Source organism: Vollenhovia emeryi, unplaced genomic scaffold (assembly GCF_000949405.1).
Source record: "Vollenhovia emeryi isolate VEMERY1.0 unplaced genomic scaffold, V.emery_V1.0 DF939206.1, whole genome shotgun sequence".
Taxonomy (NCBI): domain Eukaryota; kingdom Metazoa; phylum Arthropoda; class Insecta; order Hymenoptera; family Formicidae; genus Vollenhovia; species Vollenhovia emeryi.
In genome coordinates this window covers 442,019-466,454 of record NW_011967160.1, presented here as the reverse complement: position 1 = coordinate 466,454, position 24,436 = coordinate 442,019, and the positions used below count along the sequence as shown (strand labels likewise).

Genomic DNA, 24,436 nt, shown 5'->3' with positions numbered 1-24,436 from the left:
GTAGACTGGGACTAAGTCCCAGTCTACAATATAGATTTAAGCCCTAAGCCTTAAGAAATTGACTAATCACAGTCGCGTATTCTACTCATACTTGATCGTGATTGGCCAATTTCTTAAAGCTTAGGGCTTAAATCATCTATTGTAGACTGGGACTTAGTCCCAGTCTACAATAGAGATTTAAGCCCTAAGCCTTAAGAAATTGACTAATCACAGTCGCGCATTCTACTCATACTTGACCGTGATTGGCCAATTTCTTAAAGCTTAGGGCTTAAATCATCTATTGTAGACTGGGACTAATTGTCTTTTGATCTTCAATGGTAAAATCAATGAACGCGCTATTGGCGGCTAAATCCGAAAGTCCCGGATCGCTCGCTCGGGATCCGCCTTGACGCGGGGCGCGCGCGAACGTTGCGTGCGCGCCTTAAGGGCCTAGCGACGCCTCTCGCGGAGCGGAGTCGCGCGACACTCGTGCCGTCCCCCTCGGACCAGTGTTGGCGAGCGACGCCGTTGGAGGCTCGTGTGTGTATACGCTTCGGAACATGGCAGCGGCGATCTCGGGGCTCGACTCGCGCGACGGTCGCCCGTGACTCTCGGACGCGGCGATGAAACGGCAATATGAACGGCAGGCCGGCGCGGCGGAGTGACACGGGCCCGCTGACACGCCGACGGGGCGCAAGGACGCGACCGGGGGTCGTTGCGAACGAGCTTTCTGCCGAGGTGAGCCGCTCTGCCACGAATCTCCTTTTCCGTTTACCGCGAGAGACTCTCCCTCGGGCGACTCGCGCGAGTAATCGTCCGGCCGTCTCTCGTCGGAGCCGCGGGCGCATCGTCGACTCCGCGTAGCGGCGCGATGTTTGTCCCCACCGACCTGGCGGTTCGAAGCGGAACGACGGCCAGGGTCGAGAGCGCGCCCGCGGTCGCGCGCGAGTGCCGATGTATCCGCGACAGGCGGCCGCCTGCCGCATCCAGAGGGGTGAGACGATTGATTGTCCACTTGTCCCTCCCCCCTCCCCTTCGCCCTCTCCCCCCCTCGCCCCGGTGACGTTCTATTGTCGGCGACCATCACGCGGTTCAACCGGGCTCGCGCGCCCGCGCTACGTTTCCGCGGATTAACTTTAGCCTCGCTTTTTGCCTCTTTTTTTTTTTCTAATTCCTCGAGGGGGCAAAAGAAAAAAACGAGGAGCCGATCCGCGCTGGCGGAGAGAAGTGGACGTTGCTCGCCGCCTTCCCCCTCGTACCGTTAGTCTCCCACGAGCGCGGCGCGCGGTTCCGCGAGGAGCGTCCGCCGCGATAGTATTTTGCACGGGGGAAGGGGCAGCGGCGAAGGACGAGGAGAAAGGGGTTCGCGAGACAGCGGCGCGGATTCGGGGGGGGAGGGGATGGATACGCGGGTTTACGTGCTATTCCGATACGCGTGTGCCGCACTCCCACGCCGCCGGACAACGGTTCTCGCGTCTCGCATTCCGCTCTCTGTCTCTCTCGCGCGCGCGGCCGACGAGCTTCCCGATTAGGCGGCAGCCGCGGACAGTGGTGCGACAGAAACGGGACGCGGCGGCCCTAATCGGCGGCATTATATTTATATGCGCGCGCGTACGCGTGCATTTACTTTGGGTACGTGTGTGTGGCATGCGTGAATGCACTTGCGACGCGCGCGCGCGCGCTCGCACGTGTACGCTTGTGCATGTGTGTGATGACCTTGAATTTGACTATTTCATTGAGTGCGTTCACGGAGCGAAGTCACCCCTTCCTAGGGCTGCCATCCGTCCGGTTTTCCCCGGATTTGTCCTAGTTTCGTTAGCGTCCGGGGACGTCCGGGGGGATTTTTTAAAGTAATCCGGGTTTTAACTAGTTTTAAGCGCGTAGAACTATAAACACTATTTAATCTGCCAAATATATCCGTGCACAGGGTATATTATCAGAGCGTCCAGGGCGTCGGTCGGGACATAGACATAGAAGATAGACCCAGTATACGTGTTCCCAACGTGTCACGAACATAACAGACAGAGAGGCAAAATAGAGTGGCCGCGGAGGCATGAGATGGAGCGAGAGGCAAAACATTGTCTGCGCAAGACAATATTTTGTCTTTCGCTCCCTCTCATGCCCTCTGCGGCCACTCTATTTTGCCTCTCTGTCTGTTATGTTCGTGACAACTTTTCTTAAGGAAACGAATTGGCATGCTGGGTCTATTTTCTATGTCTATGGGTCGGGATCAATGATAAAATAATAATATTGAAGTAGTCATTATTGATATTATTAATGATAATTAATAATAAATAATTAATAAAAGATTCTGTTTTATCGTTTTATCAGCAGTTGCAATAATTTAATATAATATTATGAATTACGGGTGTCCGGGTTTCAGACGGAAAAATCCGGGGTTTTGAATCTTTCTGTCCTAGGCCAGTAAAATTACAGATGGCAGCCCTACCCCTTCCTCGCATTGTCCTCTCGGGCGAATTTGTTCCAAGCCGAGCCGGACTCTACGCTCGCGTAGCGTCCGGTGAATTCGCGGGGTATCCCTCGGGTTCTCCCCCCGAGATTGCAAGTCCCAGGTCTCCAATGAGTTGCCGGCGGTTAGTCAGAAGTCAGGACTGCGTGTCGGTCCTTTTCTGCCACCCAGAGAGGAGAGGGATCGAGGGAAAAGGATCAACGTATAGTTCCGACCTCTGACTAACGACTGACAACTCGTTATGGGCCGGGACGAATTCTTTAGGAATTCACGAAGGGCACGCGATAATAACAGGTCCGTTCTTTGTAGCTGAACAGGCTGCGCTAGTCGGGAGTTCATCTCTCTCTCTCTCCCCTCTGCGTTGGAAGAAGAGGGATAAACTCCCGACTGGCGCGGCCAGTTCAGGTAGCGACCGATCGAGGAAGTCAACGTGCACCGTAACTTCTGAGGATCGCCGCGACGAACTGACCGCGGCTGATCCTTCAAATTCCCCGGAAATCCGGCGTCCAGTTCTGCATTCTTCAAAACCAATTGCCCGCGCGCTCGCGTCCGTGCTACCTGGGTGGTTGTGTCTTTGGGCGATTTTTCGCGACTAGGCACGAGTACCAAGGTACACCAGAATGTATACTCGGCGTCACGAGTGCCTTTGCACCTGAAGAAAGCCGCTAAAGATATCCAATAGGAAATATTATGTTGAGTAGACGTTATTGTCGCTAGCGGTAATTCAAAGAGGGAATATTTTTCAACAAGTCGACCAAACTGGCAAGAAAGCGATCTCTGTTTGGTTCACAACGTTTCGGCCTCTTAATCGGGTCCTTGTCAAGTGTCCACTGACTACCGAGACACGTTTGACAATATGAATCTGCAACCACAAACTCGTACACTCACTCCGTTTCGGTTAAACAAATTACGCTACTTCGACAACTATAGACCAGACTTGAAAAGGACCCGATTAAGAGGTCGAAACGTTGTGAACTGAATGAAGATCACTTTCTTGCCAGTTTGGTCGACTTGTTGAAAAATATTCCCCCTAGGAAATATTTTAACAAAATCGAGGGGGAAACCGCCGACCAAAATCTTGTACGCCAATGCCCACTAATGCCCAATGGGCATTACTTTACTTATTTTATGTTTACAATGCCCCAGCAAGACCTAATGCCCAAAAAATGTCCAGTAATGCCGAAAATCTGTACACCACAATGTCCTCAGCGGGTTTCCCCCTCGCACAAAATGAATCTTATCTGAATATGTTGAATTTTACTGCTGTTTTCAGGCGCCTAGTGCGCACCCTGGTATACCTTGGTATTGCATGGTGAAAAGCCAACGGCACACAATACTATTTTTCCGTACTGGATTCCTTTTATATTGAGTCACGTAAGGGCCTGAACAGAATGGCTGTCTTGTACTCTTAAGACAATATTTTATGTTTCAAGCCTTTGTCTTGAGGTAACGCGCAATAACTGCCTTATGTCTTAAGAGTACAAGACAGCCATTCTGCCTCAGGCCCCAATTTCTACTTGGAAACAAACGCAAAGTGAGACACTAAGCCTCAGTCTGTATCGTTGATCGGCATATCCACGTAATACTCTTAATTCCACGATTGTAGCGTCGTACGTCGTAAGGATTCTAACGAGAGCCTGTTACAAACTGTCCGTTTTGTCCGTTGCCGGGTGGCAGATGGTGATCGTTTAACGAAACGGCGAGGACGATGGACGGGACACGAGCGGCAGAGGTATTGCCGTTGCTGCAAGAACGCCTGGCGATACTGCCGGGCGGACGGGATCGCAGGGGCGGACCCGTGCTCCTGTTCCCGAGCACGCCGAGGCGCGAGCGCGCGAAACCCGAGGACTACAGGCGCCTCCTGCAGTACCTGTTCGCCATCCCGAGCGACGAGGCCAGGGGACTGCGATTCACCGTGATCGTGGATATGCGCGGCACAACGTGGGACTCGGTCAAGCCTATTTTGAAGGTACCGCCCGTTTCCTGACGCTCCGCTTCTCGCTATCCTCCGCGTTGTGCCGATTGTATAAAATTATCACGCGAATTACCGGGCGGGAGGATTGACTCGCAAATATCTGCAGGTGTTGCACGAGCATTTTCATCGTACAGTTCACGTAGCTTTTCTTATCAAACCGGAGAACTTTTGGCAGAAACAGAGGACGTCGTTGGGTAAGCAGAAGAAGTATAATTTTGAGGTGAGTGGATGAGAATTGTGCGCACCTAATTCCAATCAGATGGACTCAGTCACGTTGTAGAACTTTACAAAGTAATACGTTCATTTCAGATTAATACGATTAGCTTAGAAGCCCTTGTAAAGGTGATAGATCCTTCGCAGCTCACTGCAGACCTGGACGGATCCCTGCAATACGATCACGCCCAGTGGATCGACACCAGATTGGTCGTAGAAGATTTCACGTGGCAGGCGGCGGATCTGCTCGATCGGTTGGACGACCTGCAGGAGGACCTCAGCCGGAATGACTTCGCTGACGATGTCGCGGGAGCCAAGCACGGAATCGATCTGCACAATGAGATGAAAAAGAAAATCATGAAGGTCCCGGTGGAGGAAATCGAGGTTGTCGGGCAACGCCTGCTGCAGCGATTTAACAACAGTTAGCTGACACTTTCCACTTGATAAGAATGGCATGAACTAACGTTAGACTCGCCGCGTTACGTGATACAAATGCGCGAACGTGTTTCCAGGTGCGACGGCGACCGGCGGGGAGGGAGGAAGTATCGACAACGGCGCGGCGAGCTGCACGGATTCCGACGGGCGAGCGTTGGCCACCTTGGTTATTCAGCACTTGGACTCCGTGCACGCCGCGCAGCAGCACCTGCTGCAACTGTGGCACATCAAGAAGATGAAGCTGGACCAGTGCTTTCAGCTGCGGCTGTTCGAGCAGGACTGCGAGAAGATGTTCGATTGGATCTGTCACAACCGAGAGGCGTTCCTCGCCAGTTACGTGGAGATCGGCCGCTCGTACCAATTGGCCAAGAACCTGCAGGAGGAGCATAAACATTTTACAATGAGCTCGATGAACGTTTACGTCAACATAAACAAGATCCTCACGATGGCCGGCAAGCTGCTGGAGACGCAGCATTACGCGGCCGGGCACGTGCGAGCGGTGGCGGGACGTTTGGACCGGGCGTGGAAGGAGTTCGCCGCGGGCCTCGACGAGCGTACCGCGGTGCTTAGTTTAAGTGTAGTGTTTCACCACAAGGCGGAACAGTATGTCGATAACGTGGCCGGCTGGAGCCAGGCGTGCGAGATCAGCAATCTGCCCAGTGAAATTCCAGTGCTCGAATCTCACATTCGCCAACACCAAACTCTCTACGAGGCAATGTGCCAGGCGTACACGGAGGTAAATTTTGTCCTGTTCGTAAAGCGCGAGCTTTCAACCGTCGTTCAACACGACTTCGTCGTCACGTGATACGTTTGGAATGGACGAGATTACTTTTGTGTTATTGTGCAAACCAATCCGACTTTCATTTCACACGTTTCTTTTCATTTACATTGTAAGTTTATCTGATATTTAACAGGTTTACAATGCGTATCAAGCGTTATTGAGCGGCCTGGGTTCAATGCTGCAAGTATGTCATAACGTGAGCGCCCATTCCTCAGATTATGTACGAGAAATTCAATTTTTTTTAAAAGGCTTTGGGCGATGGAGTCCGTTGCTCGCTTGGTACTTGGGTGCTATTGGAGATATCTATCCGCAAATTTTCCGCATTGATTAACATATAAAGTAATTTCCTTATAACCCAGGCGTCTCAGTATTCTCGAACAGAATTTTGTGTACAGGCGCACGTTTATTTGTTCGTTACCGATACTCGTTACTCTACAGTATTCGTCATCCTGCCGTTATTTTCTCTTTGATTGAAAGTCAATTGTTTATTCATCCCATCGTATACGTTTATTCATGCCATCGTAAAGCCATATACTCGAAATGAACGTTGTATATACGAATGTTTCTCAAGCGGGATTGGGTAAAATTCTTATTTAGGTGCATAGTACCAGTAAGAAGCTTCTTTACCAACTGGATCATCTTGTGCAAGTCTGTAATCAACCACAAGGAATTGACCATGTCGCCAGAAAACATGTACGTTAATTCGTGTTCAATGGAACAGTTATTGTTGTTTTTTTCCCTTTTATGTCAAAGCCTTCTCTCGTGATCACGTCCCTGTGTGTTTAATTTTTGTTTGGAAAACGAAGCCTTAATTTTATACGTGTTAAGCTTTCGGCAAAAAAAAAATACACGTTTGTAATTGAGCGAGATAGTAAGTGCTTCCATCACTCTTTTGTTCAAACTGTCCTTTGCATGGAATAAAAGGGAGGGATCGTTTTTGTACATGCTATTGAAAGGGAATAATGTAGAGAAACACGATGCTTGCTTACATGCTGTAATTACATTATATAACCCTGTGTAAAAGCTCATAAAAATGATATCTAGCGATACTGACCGGGATGCATGCAGCATTTGTTCAGTTAACTAATTATTATTAAATAATAATTTCTACCTGCCCAGAGCAATTTGCATCGTTAATTCACACTTTGACGTCTGATTTATGCAGAGCCAAGATGGGCACAGTATTGACAGTCATACCAGCACGAGCGGTAATCCAGCGGCTGATTACAGCGAAGGCGCGTCTCACGTATTAGCTGTCATCCATCAGATTCTCGGCCATCACAGAGCACTAGAGGCCCGTTGGCACGCTCGCAAAGTCAAGTTGCATCAACGGCTCGCATTAAAGTACGAAAAGAGTAGTGAGGCTCGCGTGACGTGTCGATATTAACGTATTATGATTTTCAGATTATTTCAAGAGGACGTGAAGCAGGTCCTCGACTGGCTGACGAACCACGGCGAGGTGTTCATTAGGAAAAACACAGGCGTGGGCCGTAATCTGCAGAAAGCGCGAGTCTATCAAAAGAGCCACGAACATTTTGAGAATGTCGCTCAGGTGATTGTTTTCTCGCTGTATACTTGATATGCATAATCTGTTACGCATGATTATATATTTGGTGTTCCTTCCGTTTGCAGAACACTTACACAAATGCGACTAAACTCTTGACCGCCGCCGAGGAACTTGCTCACACGGGGGAATGCGCGCCTGATGAAATATACGCGGTGGCGCAAGAGTTGGAGGCTCACGTTAGTAGCTTCGCAGCGAGGGTCGAGCAACGGCGTCGCAGATTGGATCTGGCAGTAGTGTTTTATACTCACGAAAAGGAGGTATTGTTAAACATCGACCATACGCTATCACATAGGATTGCTTATGATAATCTGCAAAACGCGCAGATACTTAAACGCGTACACGCACGATGCCATTTTCAACGTGGCTTTGTTTCACAGCTCACTGGTTGGGTGGACGAGTTACGTCAGGAATTGCAACAGGACGAGGTTGCGGAGAACCTGGAGACCGCGGAAAGACTGTTGGAGCAGTGCGCGCAGCATAGATCGTCCTGTCTCGAGGCGTGTGCCTCGACAATAGCCCAGGGCGAGGCTCTGCTGCAAGAACTGCGCGAGGCGACCGACGCGCCCGACACGACCGGCTCGATATCGGCGGTGGAGTCGGCCCTGGACAGACTGGCGAGCCTGCGGCAGGAATTGGAAGATTTGTGGGCCACGAAGAAGCTGAGACTGGAGCTGTGCCTGCGACTACGCGTCTTCGAGCGCGACGCGCTGGAGGCCAGTGGCCAGCTGGAGATGTGGGCGCAGGAGCTGCAGGGCCCTCCGCGGGAGGGCTCGCCCGAGCAGTTGCTGCGCGTGCACAACGACGGGGTCGCTCACATGCAGAACACCGCCTTCCAAATTCTCCACCGTGGCCAGGAATTGGCGCAGGTCTTGGAGGAGGCCGGGGTGTGTATTATGGCGGACGGTCAGCACAGCGCGGCGGCGCGGGTGCAGGTGCTGCTCGAGTTTCTCAACGAGCGTGAACTGGACGCGGAGGATCTCGCGGAGATGCGAAGGGTGCGGCTGGAGCAGGCCTCGCAGTTGCTGCAGCTGCAGACAGACGCGTCTCACGTGATCAAGTGGATACGAAACGGCGAGTCGATATTACTGGCCTCGCTGAGGATACCGGACGACTTCGAAGACGCCGACCAATTGGGGAAGGAGCACTATCATTTTCAACTCGCGATAACAAACACTCACGCGTCCGCCGTGCAAGTGAAGCACAAAGCGGACGCTCTGATAAGCGGGAATCATTACGATCCTAAGAGCATCAGGGAGGTCGCGGAGGATGTTACCAAACGATGGCAGCAGCTAGTGACCTGTGCGGAGGAGCGACACAAATTAATTACTGCCAGTTTAAACTTTTACAAAACTGTGGACTCTGTTCGTTCGGTTCTCGACAGTTTAGAGTTGCAATACAACGTGGACGACGATTGGTGCGCCGACGGGGAGAAAGCCGCCGGGATACCGGCGAACATCACCCGACACCAGGAGCAAAAGGAGGCCTTTCTGAAGGCGTGCACGCTGGTACGACGGACCGGCGAGACGTTCTTGAAGTATATCAATCGTAGTCTGCAGTTTTACAGCTATCACGCTAATAGCGCCGGTTCCGCGAACAAAGTGAAAAATATTTTGGAGGAGTTGGTCGGTAAGGAGAACAAGGTGCTCGAGTATTGGACGCAGCGGAAGAAACGTCTAGATCAATGCCATCAGTACGTTCTGTTCGAGCGTAGCGCGAAGCAGGCCCTCGAGTGGATCAAAGAAACCGGGGAATTGTATTTGGCGACGCACACCAACGTCGGCAAGAATCGCATCGAGAACGAGCAGCTGTTGCAGGAGCACATCGAGTTCAAAGGCGCGGCGAAGGAGACGAGAGAACGGGTGAAACTGTTGATCCAGCTCGCTGACAATTTGGTCGAGAGGGGCCACGCTCATGCCGCGGCGATCAAGCAGGCCGTCGCCGAGGTCGACCAGCGTTACAAGGACTTCAGCGCGCGAATGGACTGCTACAAGACGCAAATCGAGGGCGATCTGGGCATCCAGCCCGACGAGGTGCACCGAGAACTCTCTATCGATCGGAATTCGGATCCGTTGCTGGAGGAGAAGATCAAGGGCAAAGATCTGAAGGAGTTGAACGAGGAGAAGCGAAGGTCCGCGCGGAGGAAAGAGTTCATTATGGCCGAGCTCTTGCAAACCGAACGTACGTACGTGAAAGACTTGGAGACCTGCATACGCTGCTTCCTGGACGAGACGCGGTGCGGAAAGGGGGGCGTTGTTCCGATGGGTTTGCAAAATCGGGAGTCCATTATTTTTAGCAATATAGAGGAGATACATCAGTTCCACAGCAATGTATTTCTGCGCGAGCTAGAAAAGTACGAGACCATGCCGGAGGATGTGGGACACTGTTTTGTAGTGTGGGTGAGTAATTGTGCGAGTGCCAAGTCGATGTTGGGGGCGCAATTTTTTTTTATATCGCGTAACGTCCGTTTCATTTCCAGGCACCTAAATTTGACATGTACGTAACTTACTGTAAGAACAAACCCGAGAGCAATCAACTGTTAATAACACACAGTGGGACGTGGTTTGAGGAATTGCAGAGGAAGCATAGAGTGGAACACCCTATCGCTGCGTATCTAATCAAACCTGTACAGAGAATAACCAAGTATCAGCTGCTGCTCAAGGACTTACAGGTATTCAGGCGTCACGTGTCACGTGGGCTCGCGACGTAACGTCTCGAACGCCCGAGTACGTATTCTCTTCCCTTTTCCAGGCCTGCTGCCAAGAGGGACAGGGCGAGATAAAAGAGGGATTAGAAGTGATGTTAAATGTGCCTAAAAAAGCTAACGATGCCTTACACTTAAGTCTACTGGAAGGTTGCGACGTTAGTATAGATGCGCTCGGTGACGTCGTGCTGCAAGATTCGTTCACAGTATGGGACCCAAAGCAGCTCATCCGGAAAGGAAGAGACCGTCACATATTTCTTTTCGAATTGTATCTTCTCTTTACGAAGGAGGTGAAGGATTCCGCGGGAAAGGTTTGCACGCAACAGCTTTGCCTTCAGTTAAATAAGATAAAACTGTATATCGATAACACGCGCTGTTGTCGTGTCCACATCCAGGTGAAGTACGTTTATAAAAATCGCCTGTTGACCTCCGAGCTGGGCGTGACCGAGCATATCGAAGGGGACGAGTGCAAGTTCGCGGTGTGGACGGGACGGGCGCCGACCAGCGACACGCGCGTGGTGCTGCGGGCGAACTCGATGGACGCGAAGCAGCTGTGGGTGATGCGGTTGCGCGAGGTGATACAGGAGACCTTCCTGGGCAAGAACATGCCCAAGAGCCCCGCCAAGAAGAGCTCCAGTCAACGCTCCAGCAGAGACCTGGAGGAATGCGCGTCCTTGGACGAGAGCGTGGAGAATCTCGACAGGAACTCCCTGGCTTCCTTCGGCTCGACCAACACTACGGATTCCGATAAGGTAGAGTACGATTTCTCTACCTTATCCTATACCGCACGTTTCGGAGATATCGAGATATTCCTCTATGCGACTCGCGAGCACTCGCGAGATAAAGATACACAATATTTTGCCCCGAAAATAGAATTTCCATGAAAATTGTAAGAGGCTTTTATCGAGAGAGGCTAAATCGAGAAAATTATACGTGTTACTTAAACGTTATACAGAAGCGTGCTTTTTATGGCGATTAATTTTAGACACAGCGGTGTCGCTTTAAAATCGCGCAGCAGTCTAGTTATTTTAAATGAAGCGGACAATTCTTCTCGTTTCTTTAAATACCAATGTTTTTATACAGCTCTCAAGATCACAGGTGCACTTTCGGGTGCTTCTAAATAACACAAAAAAAAAGCATCGGATTTCCAGTATTAATTGTCGTCCGGCAGCTTCCGCGTGCTCTTCGAAATTTTCAGCGTGTAAGCACGGGTAATGACCGCGATATTATTTTTATCTCGAAGATGTAGAATTGCTTCGTCGCGGACCAAGCCAGAAGCTTGTGTCCACAACGATGATTCATCGGCGATTGCTACATTGCTCCAATCTCGAGTCGTATTTGTCCCAAGCTCGAACTTATCGCTTTTCGATGATATTTCTGTGACAGCGGTAGCTTCAATTCGCCTTTTGTTACTACTCTGTATCGGGAAATGGTGCGACAAGGTATATGTCTCGTGCTGTATAACAGAGGCTTTAAAGCGGAGGCATCGAAAATTTTAATTAAGGCGAGGATAATTGTCCGCGCGCTTTACAAGCTACATTACACAGATCGATATATTATAAGCGCAAACAATTGCGCTTCTCAATTAAACTCCTCTGTTTAATTGTACCCGCTTGTGTAAAGATACCGTCGACCGCCTCAAATGCATGCGAAGCGTACAATTGTCAATTTATCTCGAACTGTTCAACTGTTTGTGCCCCGATATCCACTTTTCGAAGCGAAATCGAGGCGAACCGCGAAATAACAGGGAGGGCACGGTTCGCCAAGTCATTTGTCGCCCTTCGTACCCTCGACCTTTACGCCCGTCCTCGAGACCCGGACTGCGAGCATCTTCCCGCGGCGCTGGCAGAGATCGCCCGCTCGCTCTCGAACCGATCGACTCCCCGAATCGGCTGCCGGCCCCGATGCCCCGATACGAACGGTCCACCTGGCCTCTCTCCCTCGCGGGTGTCCGTCCCCCCTGCGACGACGGGGATGGCGGCGCGGAGGGCAGTACTCGCGCAGGGCTGGGTGGGGCGCGAGAGTTGGGTTGGGTTAGTTATAATCTCGTCACTCCGCACGGCCCGCGGGAGGCCGACGATCAGTACGGGCGCGACTCCCGGGTCGAATGGATCCACTTAGGGGTCTGCCGCTGATCGCGAGACGCTGGGCGAATCGGTGAAGCCCTGACCTTCTTGCTCCGGAGGAAGGCGCGGGAGGGTGGCGAGAGGGAGGGAGCGGCAACAGAAATTAATAAAATAGACGGACAAATAAACACGGGAGCGGGGCGGCCCGTGCCTACGGCGATGGCGGACGCACCGCGCGTTGTCGCGCGCTCCAGGATGTGCCCCGTGAACGACGGCGCGCCGTCCGCCGTCGCCGCCACCACGTCGTCGTCGTCGTCGTCGTTCCTGCCCTCCTGCGCGCCGCGACCGCGCTCGCGCGTCTGAACACCGTCAGCCGCAGGCCGCGCGCAGGGCCGCGGGGGGCCGAGGACCCCCTTTTTTTTTTAATTTTTATCATGACGTCACCGGCCGGAAAACCGGCGACGATCGCCCAGAAGGCGCGGCGAAAGATCTCCCTGCCGTGGTTCCGCCAGGGCTCCGCGGCACCGCCGCACGTGACCCTCTCCAGGCAGCACACCATCGATACGCCGAGCTCGTTCCAGGCCCGACTTCTGCGCCGTCAACCCTCCCTGACCCAGGTACCCGCCGAGCGCCCGATCGTCTCACGGATCTCGTCACCTCTGGTTCTCTCTCCGTCCTCCGCGGCTACCCGCCGATACATCCGCACGTTTGTTTAATCTCCAGCCCCCCCAAGGGACTCGAGGGACTCGAGGGGGTAGTTCGACCGCGAACGTGCGTGTACTCGAGTCCCCACCGTTCGGCCGGCGAACGTCTTCCGCGGAAGATCTTCCGGGGCCTCCTCCCGCGGGGGAGAGATCGTTACGGTGGAATTCCGACGAATACGCGCGCGCTCTCTCCTCTTTCGGAACCACGAAAATAGGTACCGGACGTCGGGGGAGTGTAAGAATCCGCGAGGACGTACGCGCGCGGGCTTCCTGCCGAGCGAGGTGCGCGGGTATCTCGAGGAGGGGGGGGGGGGATCTCCCGATGCGTCGCCGTATAGGCGGCGATAACGTAATCTCTCTCTCGCGTTTCTTTATCGCTCTCCGTTATTTTTTCCTTCTCCCGCTTTCCTCACCTTGGCCGTCCGCGCGGCGAGCACGGAGCGGCGCGGAGCGGAGCGGCGCGAGTTAACGGCGTCGCGGGGGGAACTTGGCACGTGGAAAATTCTATTTCGGGCCGCGGAATGTACGAAAATCGGGCGAACCATCGGGCGGGACCATTCGGCCGGCCCACGTCGGGCGAACAATTGCGCGTCTCTCGGCGCGCGACGAAGGAGGAAGAGGAAGCGTGCGAGGGAGGGATGCTGTCGGCCAGAAGCGCGCGGTAAACGTGCACGCTCGGTCAATACGATACACGCACACGCACGGTATTTATAGCAACGTCAAAGTACCGCGGTGTCGTGACATTAGCTATTTTCAAAACGCCGGAATCCGCGTGCGATTTAAAAGCGTCGTCGCGGAAGGGCGGACGTGCGCGAGCGCGCGCGCGCGCGCTCCAAGGGAGGAAGAGCGAGCGACACCCGGTTGACACTGATCCGACCGTCAGAATCAGCCGGGCGTCAGTAATCGGATCTCTGGAATCTCGCTCCGTCGATCCGCAAATTCAAAGACAATCGGTCTCTCGCCCAGCGAGAGGGCGAGAGGCGAGCCCACGGCCGCGCGACGGAGAGGACGAGCGTATCGACCCGTCTACGCTTGCGTAAGCACGAGAGGGCAGGCTCTTCCTCTTCGCTTTGCTTCCCTTGCTTTCGGTTTATCCCGCGCGCCCACCCTTCACCCTTGCCCGCCGCCACCGCCGCCGCCGCCGCCGCCGCCGCTTTCACGCACGCGCGCACACAGACACATCGCACTCCGCTAATTATCCCATTTCTATATTCTCCCCCACCGCCCACCCCCTCCGCCCCCGGTCCCCCGGTATTCGCGCGAATATCCGACGTACGTCGACCGTGAATCGCGCCGACCCTCCCGCGCGATGTTGCCCGCGGAATCTATTGAGGGTCCACGATGCGTGCCATGCTTTCAGACCGGGGTCGTCGAGATGACGTGGGTGGTCGCCGATCATATGGCCGCGCCGGGCTCGAGGGAGCTCAGCGTGACGAAAGGGCAGCAGGTCGAGGTGCTGGAGAACGGCACCGCCGCCGCAGCCGCCGCCGCCGCCGGCGAATGGACCCTGGTGCGTCTGCCGCTCACGCCTGGACAGGCCGAGCCGGCCGCGGAGGGTCTGGTGCCCACCAGCGCCCTGAAACAGCCGCCGACCGCCTCCTGCAAAACTTCGCCGTCCAGAAAAGCGTCCACGCAGCAGCAGCAACAGCAACAACCGCATCATCATCCCCAGCAGCAGCAGCATCATCCGTACCATCAGCAGCAGATCAGCCAAGCAATTGTCCAAGCGCAGCAGCAAACTGCCGTCGCGTCGTCGACCGCCGCCGGCGCGTTGCCGCCGACCTGCTGCGTGGCCGGCGTCCCGCCGGCCACGCAGCAGGCGTCCCCGCTGGTCGCGCTGTCGTCCGCGGTGCTGTCGCCGATGCTGTCGGAGGACGCGGGTAAGCGGGCGCGACAAGGGAGGACGGGGTGTCCAGTGGCCGGGGAAATCTGCAAGACCGGGAATTTGTCAGGGAATTTTAGAAATCCGGAAGTGTCGGGGAATAGTCCGGAAATTTTACGATTTATCTGAATTTTTTACATCGTTTCGCACTTTTTTTTAATAATTTGAAGTTTCTAGAAAACAAACTTTTCTTTGGCTCTCAGTACACCAATTTTCTGTTTTGCTAAACATCAATTTATAAGCGTGGTCGATAATTTATACTTTCATCGTCGTGTTATTTCATTTCGATTCGATGTGTTCAACTGAGACAAAATTATAAAAAAAAGATGAATTGCTAAACGGCACTATCTAAATAAGTTACTATCTAGTAAGCTGCAAACAAATTGCAGTTAAGCAAAACGAAAGCGTCATATATGATTACGTACGGTGTCCCAAATGGTTCGTATGGGTTTGTAATATGTTTGTTCCTATTACACAATGTATTATACATAGATGGTATAATTGCTTTAATTGAAATTTTTACCTTTTTAAATTCCGGACTTTTGTTTCCCCGAGAAAAGTATTTCAAGGACTTCGTCATTTAACATTTACTCGATTTCCCATACGGACGTACGCAAATTATGCATCTTGAAGAAAAAGTTACACCAAACGGTCGGGGAAAAATTCATTCCGGCCCCTGGAAAACCTGAAAGAGTCGGCGAATTATTTTTATTGAGTCTGCTGGACACCCTGAAGGAGAGCCGGTCGGTCCGTGGCGTCACGACCACAGACCTCTGTATGGGTGCTTTCCAAGAGACACACAGTTTGACACGGTGTAACACAGAGAATCACTTCATCCTTGTTTAATAATGACAAACAAAGATAAAACGATTCACTGTGTTACGCAGTGTCGCCTGTGTACGTTACTGGAAAGCACCTTATACTACTAGACTTGCTACCTTCGAGCTGAAAAGTGAGGCAAGAATTCCGCCATGTCTTGTTCTCTTCTTAAACACTCGTTTGGGACCAGAATGAACGTTTAAACGGAAAAACCGGAAATTGCGTAAAATTGAGATGCGACGAAAGAGATCAGTCGACATACTACTTTATTTACCTAACAAGACATGGCAGAACTCTTGCCTTACTTTTATGTACTAGTAGTATACTGAAGTCTGTGGTCACGACTCGTGCAACGCAAACTTCCAAGTGACGGTCTTATACTTGATGTGCTCTTTGCGTCTAGAAACGTTCTACTTTGTAGCCAGTAAATACGTTTAAAAAATTTGTGCAAGGTGATAAATTGTAGCGTATTGATTTGCTTGTACGAAATAGAGTGTTTCTAATCGCAAAAAGCACATTGTAGATTAGGCTCTACGGGCGTTCTTGAAACAAAGGACAAAGAGAGGTCCCTCGGAGGTTTTGTGCTACATGGGAGAAGTTGCTCGTCGAATGTACGCGCGGCACACGTTGCAAAAAGCGTGTTCGCGCGGCGCGCAAACGAGCGCAAAAACCGGAGCGGCCGAACCGGCGGACCGGACAGGAAGAGTCGGTGAACCGCAAATCGGCGCGAGGCCCGATGACGCGATCGCTCGGCTCTCTTATCAATGTTCCGACAACCGTTATGAGATAATTAGGGATGTCTTGGAGTAACACGTGGTCTTTCGATCGACAGAAAACACCGGAAGCGACGGTAGCGGGTCAACTAGTACAAATTCACCCGGCAACAAGAGGCGAGTTTTCAGCGGGTGAGCATTTCATTAGAGACTCCCGTCGTCTAAATGCCCCGCGCTTATCGCGAAATGTCATACGTGCAACGATAATCACGCACCACGGCCGGGCGTTTCTGTTTATAGACGGAAGTGGCTCCCACCTTCTTTACGCAAACTTAGCCAAGGCAAAGTCGAGAAAACCAATACGGCCGTGCCGCCGACGTCATCGCCTCCTCCTTTGATTGGGCCGTCTTTGAAGAAAAGCGGCTCGGACAAACGCTTTAAATTGCCGAGCGGCGTCGAGCACAATCGGCCCGGCAAGGCGGCGTTCGAGGCCGAGGTCGAGGCGCACGAGGGTGAGGATGTTGGCAAGGAGGAAGAGGGCGAGGAGCATCCGGAGGTCGAGGTGGACGTGGACGCGGACGTTACGGAGAGCGATGACGCGGCGGTGACGAGCCTGCAGGAACAGAACGGCGGCGAGGACGCCGACGATGACCTGGAGCTTCCGCCCCCGATGAAGCCTATTACCGAGCCGATACTCGTAGCCACCGCAAATGGCCCGTCAGGCTCCGCGATACCGAGCGAATTGCCTGGGAAAGTTCGAGTGAGTATCCTCTCGCCTTTCCCCGAGAGTACTTGATTGCATTTTCTCGCCTTCTCCGCTTCTGTAAACAACATTTATTTTACGCAGTCCACCAGCCTGTCGGAACGTACGACCAAGATACTCGATGGCGGCGCGACGACGGCCGATCTCTCGGAGATCGAGCAGATCGTCAAGGAAAGGATGGTAAGTTCCGTTCGCGTTACGCGCGCGCGAGTCCGTGCACTGCACAAAGTACTACGCGTGTATATCGTCAACAGGAGCAACATACGGAGAATCAGGAGAGGCATAGTCTCATGCGAACCCCCAACGGAAAGTCGTTGAGCAACGAGGAGGAGTATTGTAACGCGACTATTAACGCGGTCGTCGCCGAGGAGTCGGACCCGGAGAGCACCGCGATCGCAAAGCGGCAGTTTGTTATACGCGAGCTGGTGGACACCGAGAGGGATTACGTCAATGACTTAAAGCAGATAGTCGAAGGTTACATGGCACTAATGCGGAATCCCGAGTGCGAGATCCCCTTGCCGGAGGATCTGCGCGCCGGGAAAGACAAGATGGTTTTCGGTAACGCGGAGGCCATCTACGAGTGGCACAGAGAGTGAGTTCGGGCCTTTGAAGCCCCTTTTTCAGCGTCAATCGCCCGCCTTCGAGACTCTCACACCTCTGCGTTTCCTGCTTCCAGCTTTTTCCTCAAGGCTCTGGAACGTTGCTTGGAGCGCCCCGAGGAGCTCGGACCTCTCTTCAAACGTTACGAGCGGAAGCTGCACATGTACGTGGTCTACTGTCAGAACAAACCCGTCTCGGAGTACATCGTGTCCGAACACATAGACACTTACTTCGAGGTAATTCCGAGTAAAATCGATGAGCGCGGCTACGCACAAAACGGAAACATTTAAACAAGGAACACGCGCGCGCGCGCGTGTGTGTGTTGCAGGAACTTAGGCAAAAACTTGGCCATCGTTTGCAACTCTGCGACTTGCTGATCAAGCCCGTACAAAGGATTACAAAATATCAACTTCTTCTACGGGAGGCACTGCGCCTCACTGAGCGAACTCAAAGGTTATCGGAAATCGAAGGCCTCAGAGCGGCGGCTCATGTCATGCGAGTTATTCCTAAAGCTGCAAACGATATGATGGACGTTGGGAGATTACAAGGTTTCGACGTGAGTATTGCTCTTTTTCGCTCGCTCTCGCGTTTTCACGTGGTGGGGGGAAAAAAAGCCGTTGTCGAAAATCCGTTTACGTTTCGCGTCCCTCCAGGGTAAAATAACGGCGCAAGGGAAGCTCCTGTTGCACGGCCCGCTTCTGGTGTCGGAGATATCGAACGTATCGACGAGAGGAAAGGAATGGCAGGTCTTTCTTTTCGAGCAAAATATCATCTTCAGCGAAACGGTCGGCAAGAAAACGCAATTCACCAATCCTGTCTACATATATAAGGCACATATTCAGGTGAGGTCGCTTGTTAATCGGCTCACTTATTTGCATCCGGCTATCCTTGTCTCTGGAGGAGGAGCTAAATCGTTGTGCACTGTGTGCAGGTGAACAAGATGAGTCTTGAAGATTCGAACGACGAACCAGAGAAGTTTATCATCCGGTCGACGGATCCCCGAAACCCCGGGCTAGGATTCTCTTGTAGCATAGCTGAAGAAAGTAGTGGACCGCGCAGGCAGGAGTGGGTAGATACCATCACTGCCATCCTGCAAACACAGCGCGACTTCCTGAAGGCGATACAATCACCGATTGCCTACCAGAAGGAACTTACCAAAGACCCACTGTAAGCGTCTCTAACACATTGACTTACACACTGACTCTCTTTTAATATCCGATCTGTGAATATTCGTTCCGACATATTTTTGTATATTTTATATAAAAAAAAAGATACAATCGCCGTAAGAGCTAGATAATCGTTAGTCGTATCCTAAAAAAAAAAGAGAGAGAAAAAGAGAAAAAACCATCGCCTGCTTTCCTCTGCGCCCTGCGGCTCCATTTTCACCTTTGTCGAAAAATTAACTACTTTCCACCGTTCCGATATATCTTGGCGCCTACATTGTTATTAATGTCACACGCTAAAAGGTATTTGCACGTATCCAGTCATTTTTCTCACATTCCTTTTCTGGATTATCTTTATATATCTGGTGACGATATCTTGCTTTACGTAGTACAGAGGAAACGATAACGATGCAGTATTCAACTATATTTCCGCGCAGGAGCTTAAAGAGTATCTACACACGACACACACACATACATGGTCTGTCCAGAAAGTATCGGGACTGATTTTTTCTAGCCAAGGGGTGGGGGGTGGTATGTGTGGGCGGGAAAATTAGTGGGGAATGTCAGGTATACGACGCTGTTTCAGTTTTACCCAAAACTTGATCGCATACCGCTGTTCAATCGTACGCTGCATCTTGATTCCTGACGATACCACGAAACACCTGCTCATTCCGGGCGTGATCTACAACTCTGCAAAGGCTCGGAGTCAATTAAGCCGGGTCGCGTCGTACCTAACATTCCCCACTAATTGTTCTCTTCGTACAAACCACTCCCAACCCCTTCCCTTTGGCTAGAAAAACTCAGTCCCAATACTTTTTGGACAGACCATGTACACACACATACACACACACACACAGTACTTAGACCTCCAAACTTACACTTCTCTATCGGCATAATAAGAAGTAAAGATACACTTTATACAGAAGAGTACGTGCAGGGTGTCTCAAAAGTGCTGCATGATTTTTTAATGACTCGTTGGGTGGATTTGGAGGCGATGTCGCCTTGGCGAGAGGGCGACTGAGCAGCGACAAAATTAAATTTCCGATATTAAATATCTACACGCGACTGGATATTTTTAAAAATTACCGTCAAGGCGATGTCGCTTCCGAATCTCCGCGAAATGGCCGTCATTAAAGAAACGATGCGATTAGCTTCGGAACATACAAATATAATAAATATATATCTTTTCATATTCGATGACGTCTCGGAAACGATTGTAGACTTCAACTTATCGCTCTGTATCAGATATATACGCAAGTATATACCTTTAGTGTTTTAGATTGCCACGGGCATGCGAGAGTTAACTGCTCTTTTTATCGTTTAATGGATCAAAAATCTTACTCACCCTGTTTCCTTAACGTATACTACTCTTCTAGACTCGACTATCTGGTCCCAGGAGCCTATAAACGTGTATTAATCCGTTCCAATGCGCATGCATTATGCGTGCATGTATGTATGCATATACATATGCACCGACAATGGGGTCGTATTTTGTTGTTTACGTGCGTTTACATCTCTACACACATGCGGACTTATAACGATATGACGGTATACAGAAGGACGCGCTACGAGTGCGATGTATTAATAACGTAATAATATATGAAGATATGCAATATATATATATACATATATATATATTTATAATAATTTTAATAACGTTTACAAAAACATGCGCGCGCGCACGAATCTATGAACAGATTGTGGCGTAACAGTATACTGTGTATATATTAATACGCGACACTGGAGGACAGTCCGAAGCAAAGCTATAATTGACCCGCGAATCGTAAGGATTTTGTCTAGAATAAATTGTAAATTGATGATTAAGACCGAGTGATTGTGATATGCATCCCTCATCCTCGTCTACTATCTAATACACCCCCACGGCCCGACTAACTAGCTTCTTTTCTTATAATTTCATCAAGAACACAGTACTGCGGGAAGCAAGTCCAAAGTGTATCTACCACGATCACAACCAACCACCACCTACCTACCTTGCCGCCATGCGTTGCTATTAAGCACACACTCATCTATTCTTCGACACGTCCGAAAGATCCAAGTTGCTGGCGACGTCGGTTCCTCCGTATATCCTGGCTCATGTCGGGACTCGTTCCTATCGATCGCCTCGAGATTTCCGATCGGAAGGTCTATTCGATACCCTGAAAAATGTTTTCTTTCTTTTTCTTTTTTACATTCTTCTAATCGCGTTTAAACGCGCTGGCGTATCGAAGTGCGCGAGTCTCGACGCGTAGTACTGTGTCTTGGATTTCACTTATGATTTGCTGGCGTACAGCCGTGCCACCGTCACCGTCACCGCCACCGCTACCACCACCGCCACGTCCGAACCCATACGAGCAACCGTGTCGGTCCCTCCAACGCTGATCGTCTCCGGATCGGCGAAGGGAGACGGTAGGCCGAATCAGCCGTTGCAACGCTCGCAGACCGGGGGATTGGAATGCGTGCAACCACGTACGCCCAGCCCGACCAAGAGTAGGCTAAACTTCCTGGAGGGATTTAAGAACACTCTACGCACACGCTCGCCGATACGCAACAATTCCATCCCGGTGAGCCAATCCCTGATTTAACGTTGGCCTTTACCAATTTTAGCCGGCGTACGCGTAACATTTATCACCCGTGTCAATTGGGAATTCTTGATGATTGCAGCAGCAAAGGAGCTCTTCCTCTTCTTGATGCCTGTCGCTATCTACCGCTATCTATCGCATTATCTTCTGTCGGTGCGACGATTATTATACTTGTATCATTAAACAACTCTGTCGACTACGAACGCATCCACGAAATGCCATTACGTATCTTCTTAACTTCGTGTAACGGGACCTCACACAGACGTAAAGCAAAACGCATAACGCAATACACACCTACGAGGGATAAGTCCGCTAGAAAGATGGAAAGAAGCTCCGAAACCTCTCTCGTAACGAATGACTTTTGATTCTGCAAACTCCGTTATCGCTTCTAACACCTTCTTACTCGCTGTATACTGTGTAACCACACCACACCGCTGGTTTCTACCGCTCGTCACCAAACGTTTTCGCTAGCACTCCACAGAATCGTCGCAATCGATACCGCCTATGTAACAACCACTCTACCGCTGCTATACCGCTCAACTCTGTCAAAACCAATGCTACTACTACGCTGTTATTTCTTCCTTTACCGGGATCGCTGCTATCGTTATTGCCGCTACCATCGCTGCATTACGGTGCTGGAAGCTCTCACCCTGGGCCGAGCTCGCATTCTGGGTGAACGCAGAACGGGGGCGTGGCGACGCAAGTTGCATGAAAGACACGCTTAACGACGCGACGAAACGTTGAAGAAGAGCGCTTGTAACAAAGGGGCTTCCTTAGGTCGTTCCAGGTGCACGCGTAAGATTGGCCGCGGATTGGGGAAAGTTACACGCCGGAGACGAGCTCGTTGTCTCCCACCTGGACGGTCCGGGCTTAGTGGTGTCTCCCGTGAATACCAAGGACGAGTTGTGGATCCCGGCGAGTCTCATCCCGAACTCGGCGATCAGCCGAGCGTGGTCGTTTCGGCCGCGAAAGATCGATCTCGCGAGATGCCACGTCGACGATTCCCGGGAGTCAGTGGCGGCCGAGGAGAAAACGCCGGCCATTCTGAGCAGTCCGACGTCGATTCGCGCGACCGTCGGCGAGGTCGTCAGACTCTCCGTCGAGACGCACAACGCGGACAGCGCGATCGTCACATGGAGGAAGGAGGGCGAGAATCAGTGTATAAGAGAGAACGATCGGTATCAGTTCCAGCGAAGCGCGGGCTTCGTATACCTGCAGATCACCGGCTGCCGAGCCTCGGACTCCGGGGTATATCAGTGTCATCTGAAGGGCGAAACGGGCTCTTGCTCCGTGGGGATTTCTCTCTTCGTCGTAGGTACGTTGATCGAGGATCCCGATTCATTCCTTGTTTTATTCTACGAAGACAGAGAGAGAGAGAAAGGATGAATTAAACTAAGAACAAAGTTAAATGACGTTGAAAACCGAGGTAAGAAACATTACGAATGTACCATCAAATTTCAATCATATTTTAGGTGGGAAGAGCAGCACTTCCGCGCGCGTTTTAGGATGCTCGAGGGTGGAGATCGACTGGGACAGGCAGGAGATCGGCGGGGTGTCGTGCAGCATAGAGTGCAGAACTCTACCGTCGCAGCAGTGGGTGCCGATGTCGAGGCAGGCCAACGAACCGCCCGTTCTACTGGACGTGCCGATGGACGCCTCGTACAGCTTTCGGGTGGTGGGCGACGACGGGCGGACGACCTCGCCGTCGGTCGTGGTGACCCTGTCGCGATCGGACACGGGCGGCGGCGCGGAATGGGAGGCCAAGCAGTTCGTCGGCAGGTACTTGGAGCTGGACGAGCTGGGCAACGGTAGATTCGGCACGGTCCGTCGCGCCAGGGACAAGGGCACCGGTCAGGAGGTGGCGCTCAAGCAGATTCCGCGGCACAGGCAGTCGAGACTGCTGACGCGCGCGGAATACGACGTGCTGGCCTCCACTCATCACGCCAACATCGTCAGGGCGTTCGCCCTGTTCGAGAACGCGCCACGACCCGGGGTGGACACCATCGTCTTGGAACTGTAAGTGTTCGCGACGAAGCACTCGTTGACGAACGCGCTGAACGACGCTCTCCTCTCCGCAGGGTCAGAGGCCCGATGCTGTTCGCGTATCTGAGCGAGAAAACGGAGTACACCGAGGCGACGGCGACGCGATACACCTGCCAGCTGTTGTCCGCGTTGCGCTGGCTGCACCGCCGCGGCCGGGCGCATCTGGACGTGAAACCGGAGAACGTCCTCGTCGACCACGAGACGGACCAGGTGAAGGTAATAGATCTGGGGGAAGCGGTCAGGGCTCCCATCGACGAGATCGTACCGCCCCCGGCCGATCTGGAGTTCGCAGCGCCGGAGTCGGTGCTAGGTAGACCGGCCGGTCCTTACACGGATATGTGGGCCGTCGGAGTTTTCATTTATGTTTTGCTAAGGTATTCTTTTGAAATTGCTTATTCATTGATCGAGCCCATTATCACTTCTCTTTACTGCGCTGTTTTACCCTACTATCCATGTCGTCTTAACCGTCTGCGAATATCTCAGCGGATTGTCGCCGTTTCTGGACGACTCCGTGGAAGAAACCACCGCCAACATTCTCAAGTGCGATTTCTGTTTCCCCGACGAATATTTCGAGGCGATATCCAGCGATGCGAAGGAACTCCTCGGGAGATTATTGTGCCTGCGTGGTGAGGATCGAGTGAACGCAGAGATCTGTCTTGGTTCGCCATGGTTGAAAGTAATAAACTCATACTTGATAGTTTCCTCTATTTTAAATAATACCTTGCCGTTTTGTGGCGTCGACATTGCACCGAAATTTAATAAAATATTGTTCACTTTTGTGTTAGATATCAACTGGCGCTACCATACCGTCCACTAGAATGGCCGCATTTATAGAACGTCGTGCACACTGTCTTAAACTGCGTCAAGACCACAATGACAGTTTTTACTCTTAAGATTAGCATTATGTGCAGTAACATGTTACTTAAAATACATGACAAATTTATATATGTAAATAGCAAAATATACTTAAATGTTTAACTGTT

General features: G+C 51.7%; 1 protein-coding gene across 1 annotated transcript; it reads left to right on the top strand.

The window, feature by feature from the left end:
• The first annotated feature begins 253 nt into the window (after positions 1–253).
• On the top strand, positions 254–24,436 carry LOC105561503 (kalirin). Its single transcript, XM_012011544.1, has 29 exons — positions 254–717; positions 4,127–4,418; positions 4,531–4,644; positions 4,734–5,058; positions 5,150–5,808; positions 5,987–6,073; positions 6,451–6,546; positions 7,019–7,197; positions 7,258–7,405; positions 7,486–7,677; positions 7,798–9,816; positions 9,897–10,088; positions 10,169–10,432; positions 10,517–10,873; positions 14,252–14,771; positions 16,425–16,497; positions 16,606–17,065; positions 17,153–17,248; positions 17,323–17,660; positions 17,745–17,904; positions 17,997–18,224; positions 18,322–18,510; positions 18,600–18,835; positions 21,122–21,392; positions 22,188–22,725; positions 22,883–23,426; positions 23,489–23,827; positions 23,937–24,129; positions 24,239–24,436. The coding sequence occupies exons 2-29, from the start codon at positions 4,158–4,160 to the stop codon at positions 24,344–24,346; spliced, it is 9,186 nt and encodes a 3,061-aa protein (XP_011866934.1). The 5' UTR covers positions 254–717; positions 4,127–4,157; the 3' UTR covers positions 24,347–24,436.